Source organism: Cervus elaphus, chromosome 15 (assembly GCF_910594005.1).
Source record: "Cervus elaphus chromosome 15, mCerEla1.1, whole genome shotgun sequence".
Taxonomy (NCBI): Eukaryota; Metazoa; Chordata; class Mammalia; order Artiodactyla; family Cervidae; genus Cervus; species Cervus elaphus.
The window spans coordinates 64,277,949-64,298,005 of NC_057829.1; the positions used below are offsets into that span (position 1 = coordinate 64,277,949).

At 39.6% G+C, this 20,057-nt stretch overlaps 2 protein-coding genes across 4 annotated transcripts in view; both read right to left on the bottom strand.

The window, feature by feature from the left end:
* Positions 1-3,037, bottom strand: part of ERLIN1 (ER lipid raft associated 1) — a 37,732-nt gene extending 34,695 nt beyond the window's left edge. The window contains exons 1-3 of one of the 2 annotated variants that reach the window (XM_043926863.1): positions 2,907-3,037; positions 2,550-2,673; positions 492-573 (exon numbers count right to left, since the gene is read on the bottom strand). In XM_043926863.1, the coding sequence (XP_043782798.1) occupies positions 492-573; positions 2,550-2,662 (195 nt within the window). In that variant the 5' untranslated portion in view covers positions 2,663-2,673; positions 2,907-3,037. Of the gene's footprint in view, positions 1-491; positions 574-2,549 lie in introns of both variants that reach the window. The other variant, XM_043926862.1, reaches the window with a different exon arrangement.
* Positions 3,038-7,882: 4,845 nt separating this feature from the next.
* Positions 7,883-20,057, bottom strand: part of CHUK (component of inhibitor of nuclear factor kappa B kinase complex) — a 38,464-nt gene continuing 26,289 nt past the window's right edge. The window contains exons 17-21 of one of the 2 annotated variants that reach the window (XM_043926860.1): positions 12,951-13,047; positions 12,512-12,659; positions 11,873-11,988; positions 9,810-9,909; positions 7,883-9,075 (exon numbers count right to left, since the gene is read on the bottom strand). In XM_043926860.1, coding sequence (XP_043782795.1) covers positions 9,046-9,075; positions 9,810-9,909; positions 11,873-11,988; positions 12,512-12,659; positions 12,951-13,047 — 491 coding nt within the window. In that variant the 3' untranslated portion in view covers positions 7,883-9,045. The remainder of the gene's footprint in view (positions 9,076-9,809; positions 9,910-11,872; positions 11,989-12,511; positions 12,660-12,950; positions 13,048-20,057) is intronic. The other variant, XM_043926861.1, reaches the window with a different exon arrangement.

The following is a 20,057-nucleotide window of genomic DNA, read 5'->3' on the forward strand; positions in this document are numbered from 1 at the left end:
TATTCTGGGATGTTGTCAAACTAGAACATTCAGTAAGGTTCCACATAAAGTTGTGCTTAATGTTCCAGGCAAAAATATGAGGCACAGAAACTGTATAAAAATTGAGGTCCTCCACGTTAACAGGAGCCCAGGAGATTGCCTGTATGGAAACCAAACACCATTCTAAACCAAGAAATCACTGGTTTATGTCTCTAGCTGTTTCAAATTTTTGCTTTTACTCTGATAGCAGCAACAGAAAACCTGCTGTATTCCACTATGTAGATGGGAAAAGTCAGTCCTTAAAAGCTGCCTAGCTCATACTTCAAGAGAGTGACGTCGTTCAAACTCATAACTTATACTGTGACAACTGTACTCTAAACTTTAGCTCCTACATTGGTAGCATACTACCATTTGCTTAAGCAATAAGGAACTCTATCTCCACCCATGAATGTGGTAACTGTTCCTGTCACACTTGTCTTTCCAGTGTCAGGGCTTCCCTAGGAATCACTCACCTGCACAGATCTGAAGGTAGTAATGAAAGGCAACATGATATGATAGCCCGGTCCACTGGGGCTAGTTAGTAAAGCTCCTCCCCTGCAAAAAGATGTTTCAATTTGACAAGATTATAAAAAGAGAAATTCTCTTTTCAAATCTAAAATGCTGTAGTAAATATTCACTCTTACTCATGCTATTGATCTACTAAAGCCTCACTAGTATGAGTTACTCGTGATGAACAACTGCTGGTTCCTACAGTATCTGTCACACCTACAAAAGTGCAAAGATAAAATTAAACTGTTAACATTACACCTTGTTTCATAAGCTCTACCAACCACACCTCCGGGTCTCCAGCATACTCTCAGGTATAAAGATTCTCTTTGGTCTTTAACCTTTTGAGAAATACTTGTGGAAAAAAAATTTAGCTGGTTCTCGGTTGATGTACTTTAATTGTACATAACACAAGCCAGATCAAAACATAATACATTTAATCACCGGGCTGGAAAAAAAAAAAAGATAACACAAACTTCCAAGTAAGGAGAAAATTTCTGACGCTCACGATTCTTTTAATCTACCTAGAAAGCAATTAAAATATTGGGGGCAATTAACATATACACAACACTATATATAAAAAAGGTAAACAACAAGGACCTACTGTATAGTACAAGGAACTAAACTCGGTATCTTGTAATAATCTATAACATAAAAGAATCTGAAAAATATATAAACATATATATGTAGAACAATCACTTTGCTGAACACTTAAAACACAACATTGCAAATTATACTTCAAAATGTCTTTTTTGAAACAAAAAAAAAACTGGGGCCATAAAGCCTCTATAAAATCAACAACAAAAAATTAGCATAGAAAGATGAAGAATAAAGAGATAAAACTATAAATCAATATGTTATAAGCATAGACATGATCACCAAATTCTGAAATGTAAGAAACATGACACCACACCCTGGAAGTTATAAAAAGGAGGCAATTTGGACGCAACTATAAAAAAGAAATCCCATATTATATAGTGAATAGTAAATTCATAGAACTTAGCTTTCTATCTTGAAAATATAAACAGATTTGCAAAGAATTCATAACAAATAACTAAGAAAAGATTAGTTGCTTGAGGTCCATCCCTAACTCTTCGAAACCCACACCTTGAAATGTTCTTTCTTTGCCTTTACTATCACTTTTTTCCATTATTCCAAATTTTTAAATTTCAAATTCATTGAAAGAAATAGTTATATGCTGAACTAGATGGAAATATAGACTAACCTGTCATTTTAAAAATGCTAGACTCCCACCCCCACTTACTATTTCTAAGACTCACGGTGGATCTAAAAGCGGAAAATATCAGTTTTAAGGGAGGATGGGTGGAAGCCAGCAAAAAGTTGAAGCGCTTTCAAACACACCATTTCAAATTTCCCCAAACTGTCATCTGTCTATATAAAAAAAAAAACTGGTGGTAACTACGTTGAAGGAACAGCTATTCATCTCAGCTAGAGAGCAACTAACACTTCACACCATTACTTTCCACGTGAAAAGAAAGGGAAAGGCTGGGAAGATACGTCTGTCACATCCTGTGCTTGTCTCTCAAGGTCCAGGAATTTAGCAACTGTCATGGTCTTCACGGCCTTACAAGCCCAAACCAGACGCCAGAACCTTTTAAAGAAAACAACAAAAAGCTAAGAAACAACCACAAACAGGACCCAAGTTTCTAAATAGCATCTACAGCTGCAAACAGGCAGTAAAGCTGTATGCAATTTAACAATGATTTATCCACCTCCTCAGCTACAGGTGGAGTGACCACTGCCTTCCACCCTTCATTTTTTTCCTACAAATAAGTGGGTTTACTGACTATTAGGAACAACTGTAGGGAGTCTTAATCTCTGCATAGCACCGAAACTGTCCAACTGTCTACAAAAGCCTGCCACAACCCCCAAATTCCCTAGGGATGCGACGAAAATCACTTTCTAGGACTAGAAAAAGTTTCCTGAGAACAATTTCCTAGACTCGAATAAAAGTCTCCCTTCTACCTGTTCTAGAACCTGAGCTGACTGCACGTGCCGCTCACCTGTAGTACACGGCCAGGTGTCCTTCCTCGATCTTGTGGATGGAGGCGTAGAGGAGGACCACCACCAGACCCACCACTCCAGCCACCAGAACTCGGGCTTGAGTCATATTCATCCTAATTCCTCCTGCATGCGGATGGAACGCAGCCCCAGCCACTTGAGTGACAGGCCCACCACCTCTGGTTTCCACCTTCCCCCTCGCGACCTGGCGCCGTGCCGCAGGCCGAGCTGAGGAGTCCTATGCCCCCTTTTCCTCCTCGCCACCCTCCTCCGCCCGAGCTGGCCCGTGAGTCGACACGGCTCGGGCCTGACAACCCCTCCAGACGACCGCTCCTCCCCGCCCAGCGGAAGGCACTAACTGAGAGGGGAGCCAGCCGAAGACTCCGGACGGAGGCCGACCCCTCGGCCGGGCCTCACTAATCAGTGACGCATCGTCCCCGCCCGCACGTGGAGCCGCCACCAAGGCCGGACCAACCGCCGCCAACAGCCGGCCCCGCCCACCCGCGGGGCAATGCGGCTGCGCGGACACGCACGCCGACGCCGCGCCCTGCGACTAGAGACGGGGAGCGAATGGGACAAAATTCTCCAAGCCGCTCGCCGAGAGGTTTCGCGCGAAGGTGCGTAGGGTCTTCTCTGTGTGCTGTTGGTTTCCTGCTCCGGAAGAAAAGGGAAGTGGGCTATTAGGAGTAAGCAAAGTGGCAGAGGAAAGAAGGCATCTGAGACAAGGGAGTGGTCAGTTTGTCCTTGTGCAAAGACATCTATTAAGGTGCCAGAATGCTGATCCAGTGAGGGCTTTATGAAGACCATCCAAGCAGTAAGAACGGAATGAACTAATAAGCACGCAACCGTGGGTGTGTGTTGGGAAGGTCCTTCAGGAAGACTACAAACAGTGAGTATTTGAACTTCCTTGAAGCCTCTGTGATGGAAAGGAGTGAGATATTAGGCTAGGCCCTGATTTTGAAAGGCTCAAATGTGCTTTTCTGCAGGGAGGGGAAATTGGATGGCTAGAGAATAAAGACAAGCTTTCTTTTCACTACTTTTCTGCCCTTTTAAGTTATTCATTGTTATTTAGTCACTAAGTCGCGTCTGACTCTGCGACCCCATGGACTGCAGGATGCCAGACTTCCCTGTCCTTCACTATCTCCCAGAGCTTGCTCAAACTCTTATTCATTGAGTCCGTGATACTATCCAACCATCTCATCCTCCGTCTCCCCCTTCTCCTACCCTCAATCTTTCCCATCATCAAGTCTTTTCCAGTGAGCCAGCTCTTCACATCAGGTGGCCAAAGTATTGGACCTTCGCCTTCAGCATCAGTCCTTCCAATAAGTATTCAGGGTTGATTTCCTTTAGGACTAGGCTGGTTTGCTCTCCTTGTTGTCCAAGAGACTCTCAAGAGTGTCCTCCAGTACTGTAATTGAGAGTATCAGTTCTTTGATGCTTATCTTTATGGTCCAACTCTCACATCCATACAAGACTACTGAAAAAACCATAGCTTTGACTACATGGACCTTTGTCAGCAAAGTGATGTCTCTGCTTTTAGTGAAAGAGTAAAGATAGGAGTGAGATAGATGAGTATAAGGGAAATAAGGGCAGCATATTAGAAGAGGTTGGGCATTAATCATGTAAGCTTTGAAAGACTAGCAGTGGGACCACAAATAGACCAAATAGACTAAAGTTGGAGGGCTCTGTAACCTCTTGGGTAGGGAAGTATGAGAACGCAATGCTTCTGGGTCAGTGAGTCTACAGAATGGCTCAGAGTGGAGACAGGAGACAGGGAAGCCAAGTGGTTAGTAAACTGCAGGCCCAAGGTTTCACTAGTTGTAACTGGTGGAAATGGAAAGAGGTAATAGAGTCAATTCAGATCTTCGTTAAAGCAAGCCCTCCCAGACAACTGTACCTTTTCCCTTCAATAAATGCACTTATTGGATCATCCCTTTGACTTTTACACCTAGGAATGTATGGGACCTTGTCTGTACTAGATAAATGTTAATTGCAGAGCTTAGCTATTTTGACCGACAAAAAGCAAAACAAATGAAAAATTGTTTGCTTCTGTTTTTTGGATGAATTATTGTAGCTTTCCATAGTATTGCTTGAATGAAATAAGATATAATCCACAATTGAAATTCAACTCTGAAAACTTATCAGCAAATAACAAATAAGAGTGGTCAACTCATGTATCAAAAGCATATCTGAGGTGATCTCACTGTAACAGGCTATTCTGACTCATACCACTTGCCTGTATCACACAGATCAAGCTCTCCTGAGGTCACATCAGCCACAAACCATAAAAACAGTCCTGCCCTATACCAGATCTTCTATCACTTATTATAATGATCTGGAATGCAAAAGTAGGAAATCAAGAAACACCTGGAGTAACAGGCACATTTGGCCTTGGAGTAAGGAATGAAGCAGGGCAAAGGCTAATAGAGTTTTGCCAAGAGAACACACTGGTCATAGCAAACACCCTCTTCCAACAACACAAGAGAAGACTACACATGGACATCACCAGATGGTCAACACTGAAATCAGATTGATTATATTCTTTGCAGCCAAAGATGGAGAAGCTCTATACAGTCAGCAAAAACAAGACTGGGACCTGACTGTGGCTCAGATCATGAACTCCTAATTGCCAAATTCAGACTTAAATTGAAGAAATTGGGAAAACCACTAGGCCATTCAGGTATGACCTAAATCAAATCCCTTATGACTATACAGTGGAAGTGAGAAATAGATTTAAGGGACTATATCTGATAGACAGAGAGCCTGATGAACTATGCACAGAGGTTCATGGCATTGTACAGGAGACAGGGATCAAGACCATCCCCATGGAAAAGAAATGCAAAAAGGCAAAATGGTTGTCTGAGGAGGCCTTACAAATAGCTGTGAAAAGAAGAGAAGCAAAAAGCGAAGGAGAAAAGGAAAGATATTCCCATTTGAATGCAGAGTTCCAAAGAATAGACAGGAGAGATAAGAAAGCCTTCCTCAGCAATCAATGCAAAGAAATAGAGGAAAACAACATAATGGGAAAGACTGGAGATCTCGTCAAGAAAATTAGAGCTACCAAGGGAACATTTCATGCAAAGATGGGTTCGATAAAGGACAGAAATGGTATGGACCTAACAGAAACAGAAGATATTAAGAAGAGGTGGCAAGAATACACAGAAGAACTGTACAAAAAAGATCTTCATGACCCAGATAATCACAATGGTGTGATCACTCACCTAGAGCCAGACATCCTGGAATGTGAAGTCAAATGGGCCTAGGAAAGCATCACTTCGAACAAAGCTAGTGGAGGTGATGGAATTCCAGTTGAGCTATTTCAAATCCTGAAAGATGACGCTGTGAAAGTGCTGCACTCAATATGCCAGCAAATTTGGAAAACTCAGCAGTGGCCACAGGACTGGAAAAGGTCAGTTTTCATTCCAATCCCAAAGAATGCTCAAACTACCGCACAATTGCACTCATCTCACATGCTAGTAAAGTAATGCTCAAAATTCTCCAAGCCAGGCTTCAGCAATACGTGAACTGTGAACTTCCAGATGCTCAAGCTGGTTTTAGAAAAGGCACAGAAACCAGAGATCAAATTGCCAACATCCACTAGATCATCAAAAAAGCAAGAGAGTTCCAGAAAAACATATATTTCTGCTTTTTTGACTACGCCAAAGCCTTCCATAAACTGTGGAAAATTCTTCAAGAGATGGGAATACCAGACCACCTGACCTGCCTCTTGAGAAACCTGTATGCAGGTCAGGAAGCAACAGTTAGAACTGGACATGGAACAACAGACTGATTCCAAATAGGAAAAGTACGTCAAGGCTATATATTGTCACCCTGCTTATTTAACTTATATGCAAAGTACATCATGAGAAACGCTCGGCTGGAAGAAACACAAGCTGGAATCAAGGTTGCTGGGAGAAATATCAATAACCTCAGATATGCAGATGACACCACCCTTATGGCAGAAAGTGAAGAGGAACTAAAAAGCCTCTTGATGAAAGTAAAGGAGGAGAGTGAAAAAGTTGGCTTAAAGCTCAACATTCAGAAAACTAAGATCATGGCATCTGGTCCCATAACTTCATGCGAAATAGATGGGGAGACAGTGGAAACAGTGTCAGACTTTATTTTTGGGGGCTCCAAAATCACTGCAGATGGTGATTGCAGCCATGAAATTAAAAGACGCTTACTCCTTGGAAGGAAAGCTATGACCAACCTAAATATAGCATATTAAAAAGCAGAGACAGTACTTTGCCAACAAAGGTCCGTCTAGTCAAGGCTATGGTTTTTCCAGTGGTCATGTGTGGATGTGAGAGTTGGCCTGTCAAGAAAGCTGAGCACTGAAAAATTGATGCTTTTGAACTATGGTGTTGGAGAAGACTCTTGAGAGTCCCTTGGACTGCAAGGAGATCCAACCAGTTCATCCTAAAGGAGATCAGTCCTAGGTATTCATTGGAAGGACTGATGCTGAAGCTGAAACTCCAGTACTTTGGCCACCTCATGCGAAGAGTTGACTCATTGGAAAAGACCCTGATGCAGGGTGGGATTGGGGACAGGAGGAGAAGGGGACGACAGAGGATGAGATGGTTGGATGGCATCACCAACTCAATGGACATGGGTTTGAGTAGACTCCGGGTGTTGGTGATGGACAGGGAGGTCTGGCGTGCTGCGATTCATGGGGTCTCAAAGAGTCGGACGCGACTGAACTGAACTGAACTGATACCAGATCTTTTATCACTTATTATAATGATATTTAGAAAATTCTCATTTCAAAAAGCCTTTAACAATAATTTCATTCCAAACACTCTTACTGTACTGCCTGTGTTAATTTTTCTGATCTTCCCATTTTGCTCAATATCTTCCAAGCAACAGGTACCCAATAAATGTTTACTGATTAAAACCGTCTAGAACTGGAAGAAGCAAGAGAGAGACAGCCAGTTTTAACGGCTGGTAGTCAGAATGTCCATATTCAGAGAAACAGTAGTAGCAGCTGACTAAAAAGTTAGGCGAAGACAATCCCAAGGTCTCAAACTGAGATGACTGGGAAAATGACAGTTAACAAAAATGGGGATGGTTTAACTAAGACAGCAGTTTTTAGGACATGGTATAAGCATAGTTTTTAGAAACAGATAGTCATGACAGACCATCTCAGGAGCAAAGACTGTATTAAAGAAGCTACCCAATACTGCCTTTACCGTAAGTCTGTTTTATTCCTAAGTACACTAAAAGCCTGTTATGTTACTCTGTGCTCCAACTCTGCTTCATGGAACCTTCACATTTTCTCAAAGCATATTCAATTATTCTGCTACAATCTGATTTTAATGAATAGAGATTCAAAAAGTAATTTAAAAACTGTTTAATACACAAAGTGAAAAACCGTCTAGAATACAAAAACATTTCACATTTTTTAAACAAGTAATACCTTCTAAATTATTTAACAGACGATAGATCCACAATCCTTTATCTGAAACCCTGTCTGCGGCCATACCATCTTGAAGGCACCCAATCTCATCTTGAAACCCTTGGTTTCAATTCTGATGCTTCAGAATTATGAAATTTTCAGATTTTAGAAAGGTAATTCAGTGCATATACCAGACTACATAAACATCAGGCAGGGTCTGTGGCAGCACCCTCCCCCAAACAATCAAATACAGTAATATTTCTGCAGCAAAAGAAAAGAATATTCACACTAAATGGGATAAGTAGACTCAATGTCAGTTCTCGTTGGATGTGCAAGCAGATGAATTTTGTCATCAATCTTATGAAAAATCTTGTTTGCAAAGAGTTTTGGATTTTGGAATTACAGATAAGGAATGCAGATCTTTATAAATTTGTATGACAAGACATGAAAGATTCCTTAAAAGACCCATTTTTACAAATGAAAACACATAAGCTTTCAAATACATTATAAATTAACAGGCATCTTCTTTTTGATATTATTAAATGTACATCTTAAATACATATACACATAGCACACTTAACAAGATTTGGAAGAATCAGTTGGTATTAAAGGCACAAATGCACAGTCCCCTTCATAGGAAAGGGATACAATCAAATGTGCAGTAAAATGGAAAATGGGATCAAACTCTTATGATGCTGGGAAGAGCACTGTTAAGTGCAACACAAGTACAACACAAGCAGTCTCTTCCACAGAAACACAGGCAAACGCTTTTTACTTAGAATACATGTTGAGATTTTCTTCTCTGTGTACATTATTTTGGCCTTATGCTCAAAAGTTAAATGTTGAAAGAATCAGTTAAGTAAGTAATGTTTTACCAGGTTTGAAGACAAATGGATTTAAGTCCACTGACATAAAATTCTATCTGTTCAGAGGTTAAAATTACCCAGAGTCAAATATTATGCTATAAAATCGTGTGGAGTTTCTGATCATAGTCATTTCTTCCATTGACTGGTATTTGAAGAATGGTTTCATAGGAGAAAAACAAATGTCCAACCTGTGCAGCAACAACTTCATAGGTTTCAGGAGAGTCACTAAGTGGCAAGTCATTCTGTTAACCAACTCCAATCAAGACTCTAAAACCAGGCATGAAAAAGTTAACCATTAGATGTTGACTCTAAGCGATAGGTATATGGGTGTTCATTTTCGCAAGTTTTCTGTTTCTTTGGAGATTTTATAATCAAAGTTGAAAAACCAAAAGTACAAATAAGTTACAATTAAAGAGTTTACCTTAATTTCTACTAACAAAAAAAAATTTCAGAGTTTTCAGATAATTGAAGCAAATAATGAAAGAGGAAGTAACAAAGAATTAATATGAAGACTAAATATAGTAAAAGTTAATCCAGTAAATATTTTATTGTAGTTTCTCCAAGTTTTAACAAATCAATAATTCATAGCAATCAAATATTCATAAAAACACTTCTGTTAATAACCATATTAACATTATTCATTTTGCACACAACAGTTAACTATATTTGAATTACAGTACAAATTATGTCCCATCTTACTGGAGAAAACTGACTGCAGAAGCAAAAAAGTACAGACCATTTGATTTCAGTGGTCACACTGCAAAGAAAGCTCACCATTTAACTTGACCAGAAATGCTATTAAAGATTACTGATGGCATAATCCTAGTATATCCATGGGTAACAGAAGATGAGGAGTTGAGGTTAAGCATTCCTCAAATGCTCTTTCCTCTGAGTTCTATTCCCCAACTGAATCCCAAACACCAGATAAGTCCAGCATGGAAAGTTAAACCCTTTGCACCCAACACACTTAAAACACACATCCATATTCATATAAAACTTACCATCATACTGTTGCCCTGTTTTTCATTTGCTTCATGAATAATAGTGCTTAAATGGCCAAGACAGTTCAAATTTTCTTCTATCATTTGTGCTAAAGTCTCCCTGTGGAATGAAAGCAAAAGGGCATATGAATTTCCTCTACTTTCTGATCTTCAGGGTCAGGATGATACTGCTCTTCCTATAACACCACAACCCAGCAACCAAATGCAGCTGATTCCTGTTCAGTTTGCTCATCGCTCCCACCCAGAGGCAGAGGCCTGTTTGTTACTCCAGGCTGCTGCCTCTGCCCAGCTCTAATGAGAAGGAGTCCCCTATGATGCCAATCTGATTTTCCTCTGAAATATAAGTGGCACTTACATACAACTTTTTGCCCCTGAAAATGCTCACTCAGGGAAAAAAGAGATCGTGTGGCACAGCCAGATGAAAGATCTCTTTTTGTTTCTGGAACAGTTCCTTTTCCTTACAAGTAGTAAAAACATCAGCATGCTTACTTCTGAGACACAAATGTCGGGGAACAGATAGAAAAGATATACTATCTTTTCTGCAAAGATCAGGGAAGGTGAAAAAAAATTGGAAAATATAGATGACAGCAATGAAAAAGAAAAGCAAGCTGATTCCTGAGGACAGCAGAAGAAAACTGTGACAGGGGACCTGCCAAGAACCAAGAAGTATCCTTGGAAATTTGAAGACAATCCTGAATCTGATTTCTATCTTCTATACTTTCCTCCTCTATATGGCCTCCATCCTTACCTTTTACTAACCCTCAGTCCCTACCTAGTAGAACCAATTCCAGGCCATGGAAGATGGTCACTGTTAGAACTAAATTCTCATTCAGCTTATTCAACAGATAGAAAAATTGAGGTCAACAGTCCCGAATCCTTGTGGTTAAGTACCACAGGTATATTATTACTGAAACCAGTTTTCCTCTTGGAAAATATATTTTAAAATTCCTGGTGAATATATTTTTGCAAACAATCATAACCTCACACTGAAAATCACTTGTATAGAGGTAACATTTGCAACCATTTGCATTCTCTAATAAACCCAAATGCCTCTAATGAAAGCAAAAAGATATTAAACTTTATTTGTATCAACTCTGATTAATATTTCCTAAAGTCCATACAACTAATTATAGTCTATGCTATAGCTGTGGATGTATTACATTTGGCCAAATGTATAATGACCCTAAAATATACCCTAGAACTTGCTTTCTTTAAGAAGATAAAATACCTGGTATCAGCTTGCCTTCCTGCCATGTGCTTTTCTCTCATAAAAGCAGAGTACAGAATGTGCAGCTGCTGACCTCCTGAGCAGTGATGTTACACGGCTGCACCTCTGCAAAACTAATTATGGGCAGAGCTTCCAGGAAATGCTGGTACTGTAGAGGTCTCCATGAGTTGTAAGAAAAGCGACAATATACAAGCTAGCAAAGAGCCGCTGGCTCTAGATACGGCACACCTCATGCTGAGAAAAATAACAGAAATGGACAGTCATTCAGCTTTTAGCAGAAGAGTAGGAATTAAAAGAAAATATAGGACTTCAAACTTGAGTTGTTTCCAAAAATGATTTAAGGCACTGAAAATAGTCTGATTTTAAGAATACTAAGTTAAAAAAAAAAAAAAAAAGAATACCAAGTTATAAAATGAGTAGATTAAACTCAATTCCATTAGAGGGGTGATCAAAGGCCCTAAAATGACAACTGCAAAAAGCATAAATTCTTAGAGATAAATGATAAATTTAGGAATAAAGTATGGCTAAAAGGTTTAATAAGTCAATAAGAACTTAGAACTTGGATTGAGCTAATAAGAAGTAACATTTGCTAAGGATTCACTTCCCAAATATACTGTCTAGCTGAATTTTCATAGCACTTCCCATTTTACAGGTGAGGAAATGTGAACATTAAAACAGTAAAGTTAATTGTGTGGGGTTATTACAAAGGGACAATCAGGATTCAATCCTGGTCTATAAGGCAGTGAAGATTACATCTTAACCACTTCACTCTACTGTCTCACTCCCACCACTGCTCTTGAACACACAACTATCTATTGTAACAAAGTGAACCCACCCATCTTGAGGAGTTACCACGCATGACAGAGGATGTTCACGTTCTGCTGAAGTTGGAGGCAGCTGAGGGGTTACACCTTCTAGACTGGATCCTAGAGACCGAGCAGAACTCTGTGTCTGAAGGAAAAAAATAAAATTACAGGCAAGCATTCATATTCCTAAGACACATTTCTATCACTACTTTTATGCAGAACCAGAGTATTTCTGTACAAAACTACCTCCACTGTTACACACCCTACAAATTATCCTTTCCTGGACCTCTTTCTTCATTGATTAAAATCAGATGTATCCATCCTTCCATTCTACTTTAGTTGGAGGAAAAACTCCAGTTGAACCAAGGGCTGGTTTTTCAAATTAGCCAGGCACATCTATCCCCAAGTTGGGTTGGGTGACCACAGTGGTCTAGGGTTGGGAGGAGTATAAAAACAGGAGACTAGAAAGGAGAGAGAAAACGGAGAAAGATCGTGAAGTCCTACATCTGAATCACTAGTGAGACACCAAGCAAAGAACATGAGCATCAACCCAACATAAAATACATATGTCTTAAAGAGGACAGAAATCATGCTAATAAAAAACCCTTTTGTAGGGAATAACAGCAAATTAGTGTCATATTAAATAATTCATATTAAAAATTACTTACACAGGCAATTTTAAGGAGATGCCATATTTCTTTCTGCCTCTTTCCCTGCATAAACATGACAGTATTGTCAGCTTCTTTGATGTTACTGAGGGCCATTTCCACCTTGGGCAGTAGATCAATAATCTTCTGCTTACAGCCCAACAACTTGCTGGAGAGGTAAAATCTGTGTCAGATACTTACATATCCCCCAAGACTGTACCCCATACTCCCAAACCCACCTGGGGTAATGAGTCACAATCAGCACAGATTTAGTGACTGATCTGCAAAGCAGTGCACACCGAGAGGACACTAAATACATGTAGCCGTGGCTAAGCTCTGCAGCATGCTGCCAGTACTCTTCCTGGGTCTAGTATATGTACCAGAAAGGGGTATTACGTTTTAAAAGGAACCTGGCAAAGGTTCCCTGGCTTTTCAGTAGGAAACAAAACAATATTTCTACCTCAGATGACCAAACAGCTCCTTGAGAACCCGGTCCTGACTCTGCACAGTATGCACAATGATTTTCACCATCTCCGTGCTGTCGCTGTAGGAGTGATCTATAAAAGGACTCAAGTCAGTAGGTATGACCTCTCTTCTGCATTAAACAAACCAGCCCTAAACAAAAAATTCCTAAAAATCCTAAACTAGCCTTAAATAATTAACATATCCATTTAATTTCAAAACTAAATTAGTATAAAAGGTTTTATGATTATATATCTATAAATAATCATATAACTAAAAACAAAGTCTGTCTTTGTGTGTATATATGTATACATGAAAAAGAAAGTGTTAGTTGCTCAGTCGTGTCTGACTCTGCAACCCCATGGACCACAGTCCGCCAGGCTCCTCTGTCCATGGATTCTCCAGGCAAGAACACTGGAGTGGGTAGCCATTCCCTTCTCCAGGGGATCTTCCCAATCCAGGGATCAAACCCGGATGTCCTGCATTACAGGCAGATTCTTTACCATCTGAGTCATCAGGGAAGCCCCAGGTGGCAAGAATACACAGAATGACTATACAAAAAAGGTCTTCATGACCCAGATAAGCATGATATGTGGTCACTCACCTAGAACATCCTGGAGTGTGAAAGTCAAGTGGCCTTAGGAAGCATTACCAGCAAGGCTAGTGGAGGTGATGGAATTCCAGCTGAGCTATTTAAAATCCTAAAAGATGCTGCTGCTAAAGTGCTGCATCAATATGCTAGCAAATTTGGAAAGTTCAGCAGTGGCTGCAGAACTGGAATAGGTCAGTTTTCATTCCAATCCCGAAGAAAGGCAATGCCTCAAACTAATGTATAATTGTGCTCATTTCACATGTTAGCAAGGTAATACTCAAAATCCTTCAAAGCTAGGCTTCAATAATACATGAACCGAGAACTCCCAGATGTAAAAGCTGAATTTAGAAACAGCAGAGAGAATCAGAGATCAAATGGCAACATCCACTGATTCACAGAAAAAGCAAGGGAATTCGGGAAAAAAAAAAAATCTGCTTTGTTGACTATGCTAAAGCCTTTGACAGTGTGGATCACAACTGTGGAAAATTCTTCAAGAAATGGGAATATCAGACCATTACCTGTCTCCAGGCCAAGAAGCAACAGTTAGAACCGGACATGGAACAATGGACTGGTTCCAAATTGGGAAAGGAGTCACGGCTGTATATTGTCACCCTGCTTATTTAAATTATATGGAGAGTACATCATGCAAAATGCCAGGATGGATGACTCACAAGCTGGAATCAAGATTGCCAGGAGAAATATCAACAATCTCAGATATGTAGATGATGCCACTCTAAAAAAGAGTGGCAAAGAGGAATTAAAGAGCCTCTGGATGAGGGTGAAAGAGAAAAGTGAAAAAGCTGACTTAAAACTCAACATTCAAAAATCTAAGATCATGGCATTTGGTACCATCACTTCATGGCAAATAGAAGGGAAAACAATGGAAACAGTGACAGGTTTTATTTTCATGGGCTCCAAAATCACTGTGGATGGTGACTGCACCCACAAAATTAAAAAATGCTTGCTCCTTGGAAGAAAAGCTATGACAAACCTAGACAGAGTATTAAAAATCAGAGACATCACTTTTGCCAACAAAGGTCCATTATAGTCAAAGCTACGGTTTTTCCAGGAGTCATGTATGGATGTGAGAGTTGGACCATAAAGAAGACTGAGCGCTGAAGAATTGATGCTTTCGAACTGTGGTGCTAGAGAAGACTCTTGAGAATCCTTTGGACAGCAAGGAGATGAAACTAGGCAATCCTAAAGGAAATCAACCCTGAATATTCATTGGAAGGACTAATGTTGAAGTTCCAATACTTTGGTCATCTGACACGAAGAACTGACTCATTGGAAAAGACCCTGATGCTGGGAAAGATTGAAGGCAGCAGGAAAAGGGGGTGACAGAGGATGACATGGTTGGATGGCATCACTGACTCAATGGACATGAGTTTAAGCAAATTCCGGGAGATAGTGAAAGACAGGGAAGCCTGGTGTGAGGCACTCCGTGGGGTCACAAAGAGTTGGACAGGACTTAGCGACTAAAGAACAACAATGTACACATAGATTTATCACTGTATATTCAAAGACACTGTATCGTCTCTGTTTTGAGAAGGATTATGTTGGCTAATTCAAACCCCAGATATATATGCAGCTTTCTGAACAAGAGAACAATTTTTCTTAGATGACTAACAAAATGTATTTAGAAGCAGTACAACAATTCATCAAACTTTCACTGACTCAAAGGAGTTCCAGCTAGGATGCTTGAAATTTCATGTTTATCCTTCTGTTTATACCCATGAAAACACTGAAAAAAGCTGATCAACTTAAGCCAAATCTGATGCATAAAAGGACCTGCAGACATTTTGAAAGTTCAGTTTGAGGGCAGTATGACATCTCAAAGTAAACTGGCAGCTGACAAAGATCCTCAAATGGGATGGTGGTGGGATGGTGGTCACAGTGAGTTCTACCATTACAGGATATGCCACTTCATTTAAAAAGCAAACCCAAAAACTAGCATTAACTATTATGTTTCAGAAAATGGCTATTTAAGTTTTAAAAAATTGGAAGTTTGGTCATGGATCATGCTGGCATTTTCCCAGACAATAATTAATCTCAAATGCAAAAATAATATTATTATTATATGCTATTATCTACTTACAGTTTTCTCATTTAATACTCACAGGAGTCCCAAGAAATGGCTATTGATGCTACCCACATTTTACTATGAAAGGAATATCAAAAGAGATTTTTAAAAAGTTGTGTCCTGTGTTAGCACGGTGAAGGCCTTCCCGAGTACTCAGCTTTAGTCCCCACACATCTTTTTCTCTGTCCGTCCCTCAAAAACAACCAAAGACAGAGACTCCCAAAAGGCTTCTCTCCAAACAGCACTTATTAATAAATCCCACAGATCAAGCCCAACAGCTTTGCCATATAACTATATGGCATATAGCTCTTTTAGATGGTCAACGACCTCAGAACTTTAACCTACTCCAACATAAAGCATGGGTAAAGTTGGTTTTCACCATTTGCAGCTGAACAAGAATCTCAAGTCAACTCTGAACTGGAAAAAGACACCAAAGACCATATACCTCAAGTCTGATTATATTAGCCCCAACAATAGACAAAACTTCTTGTCACAACTTGTTTGTCAGTTGAGGTGAGTATCAGTTCTTTGGATAGCAACTTTATTTCTAGGCCCTGTGATATGCTGATACCTGTGACTACTGCAAAGATTTGTAAGAATAACCCAAACAAATTTTATCAATGACTGTGGAAAGTTAATTTGACTGAGTCAATGGATGGAATTTTATATATCTTCATCTACAATATCTGATTCATTGGTCAGGAGATGGAGAGTAATGAATACATATTAAACGAAAAAAGTTAGCCTTGCTCTATTCGAAATCTTAAATCTCAGTATTTTACTCTAACCTCTATCATTTTTTTTGGTCATTATTTTCAACTTTTCTGTCCCTTTATTGTCAGCAACATCCTAAACCTAGATCAGTCTAACCACCTGCTCTAACAGTTTTCTGTATCCAAGCATCAAAACAATTATACATTCATTCTCTCTGCTGTCCTAACTAATTCACAGGTTTTCACTTCTGCTCTGGATTCTTAATAAATGTCCTGGACCAGCAACATCTGCCACTGCACACATCAGTTTTCAAAAGCATACTCGTTTAGCATACTCCTTAAATCTATGATGTCACATCTCTTCTGTTGTAGTTAGCCCAACATCTTACTTTGGAATAGGAGGCTGTAAAGCAGTAAGATTCTCACCTTTCACCCCCTATACCCACAGAAGTGTCTGTATCCACACACATCTCCCTCTCTAAGATCAGGAGCAACAAGCCCAACCCCTCCCACTATTCTCTGGAGTCAGCCCCTCAAAGTTGTTCAGAGACTTCCCTCTCCACAGGCTTTTGGCCCCAAGCGCGTAAACAAGCTTAAGTCTTTCTTCTGAAAATTGACTTCCCTTCATTCTTCAACCTCTCTGAGCTGCTCATCTCTCTTCGTTCCTTAACAGCCAAGCTTCAGGAAAGAATAGCCTAGATAACCAGGTTTCAAACTTACTGGTCTCAGGACACCTACACTCAAAAATCCTTAAGAACCCCAGGGTTTTTTAGGAATTAAACTGAGAAGTATTGAGAAGCTGACAAGTTTTGGATGATGGATAGAAGTTTTCCTACATTCTAATTTTTTGCTTGAAACATGGAATTTTATCATTGACAACTAATATTGTTTTTTTTAATCCTTCAAGTGACAGTCATGCTCCATTAATTTTTAGAAAATATCTGCCACATACCCAAATCTGAAGAACCACAGTTTATCTGATGATCATTGTTCCAAGTAAAAATGGTGTTCTGTTAAAGAGGCTGGACCACAAGCAATGTCAACAACTGCTGATGTGGTTTTCCTTAGGACAACTGTCATACCTCAGCAGGGCTACCATCATACCTCAGCAGGGCTTCCCTCATAGCTCAGTTGGTAAAGAATCCACTTGCAATGCAGGAGACCCTGGTTCGATTCCTGGGACGGGAAGATCCCCTGGAGAAGGGATAGGCTACCCACTCCAGTATTCTTGGGCTTCCCTTGTGGCTCAGCTGGTGAAGAAGCCACCTGCAGTGCGGGAGACCTATGTTTGATCCCTGGGTTGGGAAGATCCCCTGGGGAAGGGAAAGGCTACCCACTCCAGTATTCTGGCCTGGAGAATTCCATGGACTGTATGGTCCATGGGGTCACAGTCGGATATGACTGAGTGACTTTCACTTTCATACCTCAGCATGTAACAGAAGCACTTTATGAGTACTTTCCATTTGTCATAGAGAATATTAAAAAGACATATATACCCAAGGGTTGACATTTCTTTAGAATTTTTACTGCCTTATCAAGGACACTCTTAAATGAAACTGGCATTTTTTTTAAAAACTATGAACCCATACTGGTGAAAGTCAGTGACTATAAGCATACTTTGGTGCTAGTGCCTTCATTCATGCTAAGCAAGGTGCAAGCTGTTTACCCACCAAAGTTTTTGCAGCATCAGTGAAAATGTCAACATAGTAAAAGAGGCAAATAACATTCCAGTATTGTGAAAACAGTTTTGACTTCACTGACTCCTCTTAAAAGGATCCCTTGCAGATCCTCAGGGGTTCATGAGCTACACTTTTAAGAACTGCTGATCTAGACTGACTTTTCCATTTCCTCCTATCCCACTCCCTCCTCAGCCCACTACAATCTAGTTCTGTTCCCAAAAGTCCATTATTTTACCAAGATCACCAATGATGTCCAAACTACCACGTCTGATGGGTATTTTGATTATCATTTTTATTACTCACATCTCTAGCATTTCACCCTGATCACTTTCTTCTTGAAATTCTCTGTCCTATTCCCATCATATCATTCCTGCTATACATTCAAGTCATTCCTCAGTCTTTTTTGTACACTCTTCTGCTTCTAGCCATTTCTTGAATGCTGGTATTCTCTAGGTCCATCCTTGGTCTTCTTATTCAACATATCTATACAAGATGATCACTTTATTCCTATGGCTAATTACTCTCAAACCAGCTAAATATCCAGTCTGGATTTCTCCACTAAATCCACATGTTCAATACATTCATACATATATACATACAATACACATGTATATATGTGTATGTATGTGTATTTATATATACATACACACATATATACTATTGTCCATCTTATTTAAATGTTCCATTGACACCTTGACATCAACATGTACAAAAACAAACCCATGTTCTTTTCCCATTAAGCCTGTCATCTTTCCTATACTTCCTATCATGGTGAGTGGTCCTCGCCCACTAGAATTGGGTGCTAAGAGCACCCAATTGCTCTAGCCAGAAACTTGGCAGGCATCCATGACTCTCTATCCCATCTCCTTCCACCCATATCCAATCCATTACCCTATATTATCAGTTCTACTTCCTAAATATCTCTCTTGCCTTTATCCTCCTTCTCTTCACTGCCACTCCCCACTGCCACAGTTCAGGCTCTCTGCTTTAGTTCATGTCCTACCTTATCCTGTGCCACAGTTACTCAACAACCTCATAACTGATGAATATCTCTAACCCAGCCACACTTTAATCCATTATCCACAATGCTACCAATGCAGTATTTCTAAAATGCTAATCTGATCATGCCATTCTCCTGATTCTATCTTTTTAGGGTTTCTCTTTGCCATCATGATGAAATCCAAAACTGTTACTATGACATGCCAGATCCTTTGTGATCCAGTCACATTTCTCCTTCTGAAACTCTATAATCCAATATAAACCAATATAAATATCCAATATAAAAATATAAATATAAAAAAAAATCCAATCCTTCTATAAACTCTATAATCACAATACATTTCCTCAAACATGCTAACTGCTACATGTATGTGTCTTTATCTATTATACTTGTATATATAAAAGTCTACCTTCTTTCACCAAGCTACAGCTACTTATCCTTTAAGGCTCATCTCAGATGTCGTCTCCTGCAGGAAACCTCCTCTAACCAACCATGACTCCCAATCAGGGTTAGATGCCTATTGTATACATATCTCATACGTGTTTGTAGAAATTAACTGAACAAATTCCACTACAGTTAAAACCAATGTAGAGGAGATTTTGTTATTTGTTACATACTATTTAATATTTGCATGTGTTTGTAAATTTTAAGGTATAAAAGTTACGGTTTTGTTTGTTTACAATTTTAGTATATAACAGATCAGGGCACAGACTTCACCTTTTAGTTCTTCCCTAATCCTTCAAAACAGATCAATTTTAACTGAAGGATATCATCTTGCACATACATAACACTCTATAGTTTTCAGCACTTTCACAAACATCCTGTCAAATATAATGCCATGTATAGTCACTGAGTTAGGAAAGTTAGATTCCTACCCCATTTTGCAGAAGAGGGAAATGAGATACCAGGAAAAAAAGTTACTTGCTCAATAAAGTGCCCAATTTACAATTAAAGCCTTCTAATTCTTAATCCGGGTGCTTTCCTGGTGGCTGAGCTGTAAAGAATTCTCCAGTAATGCAGGAGACTCAGGAGACATGG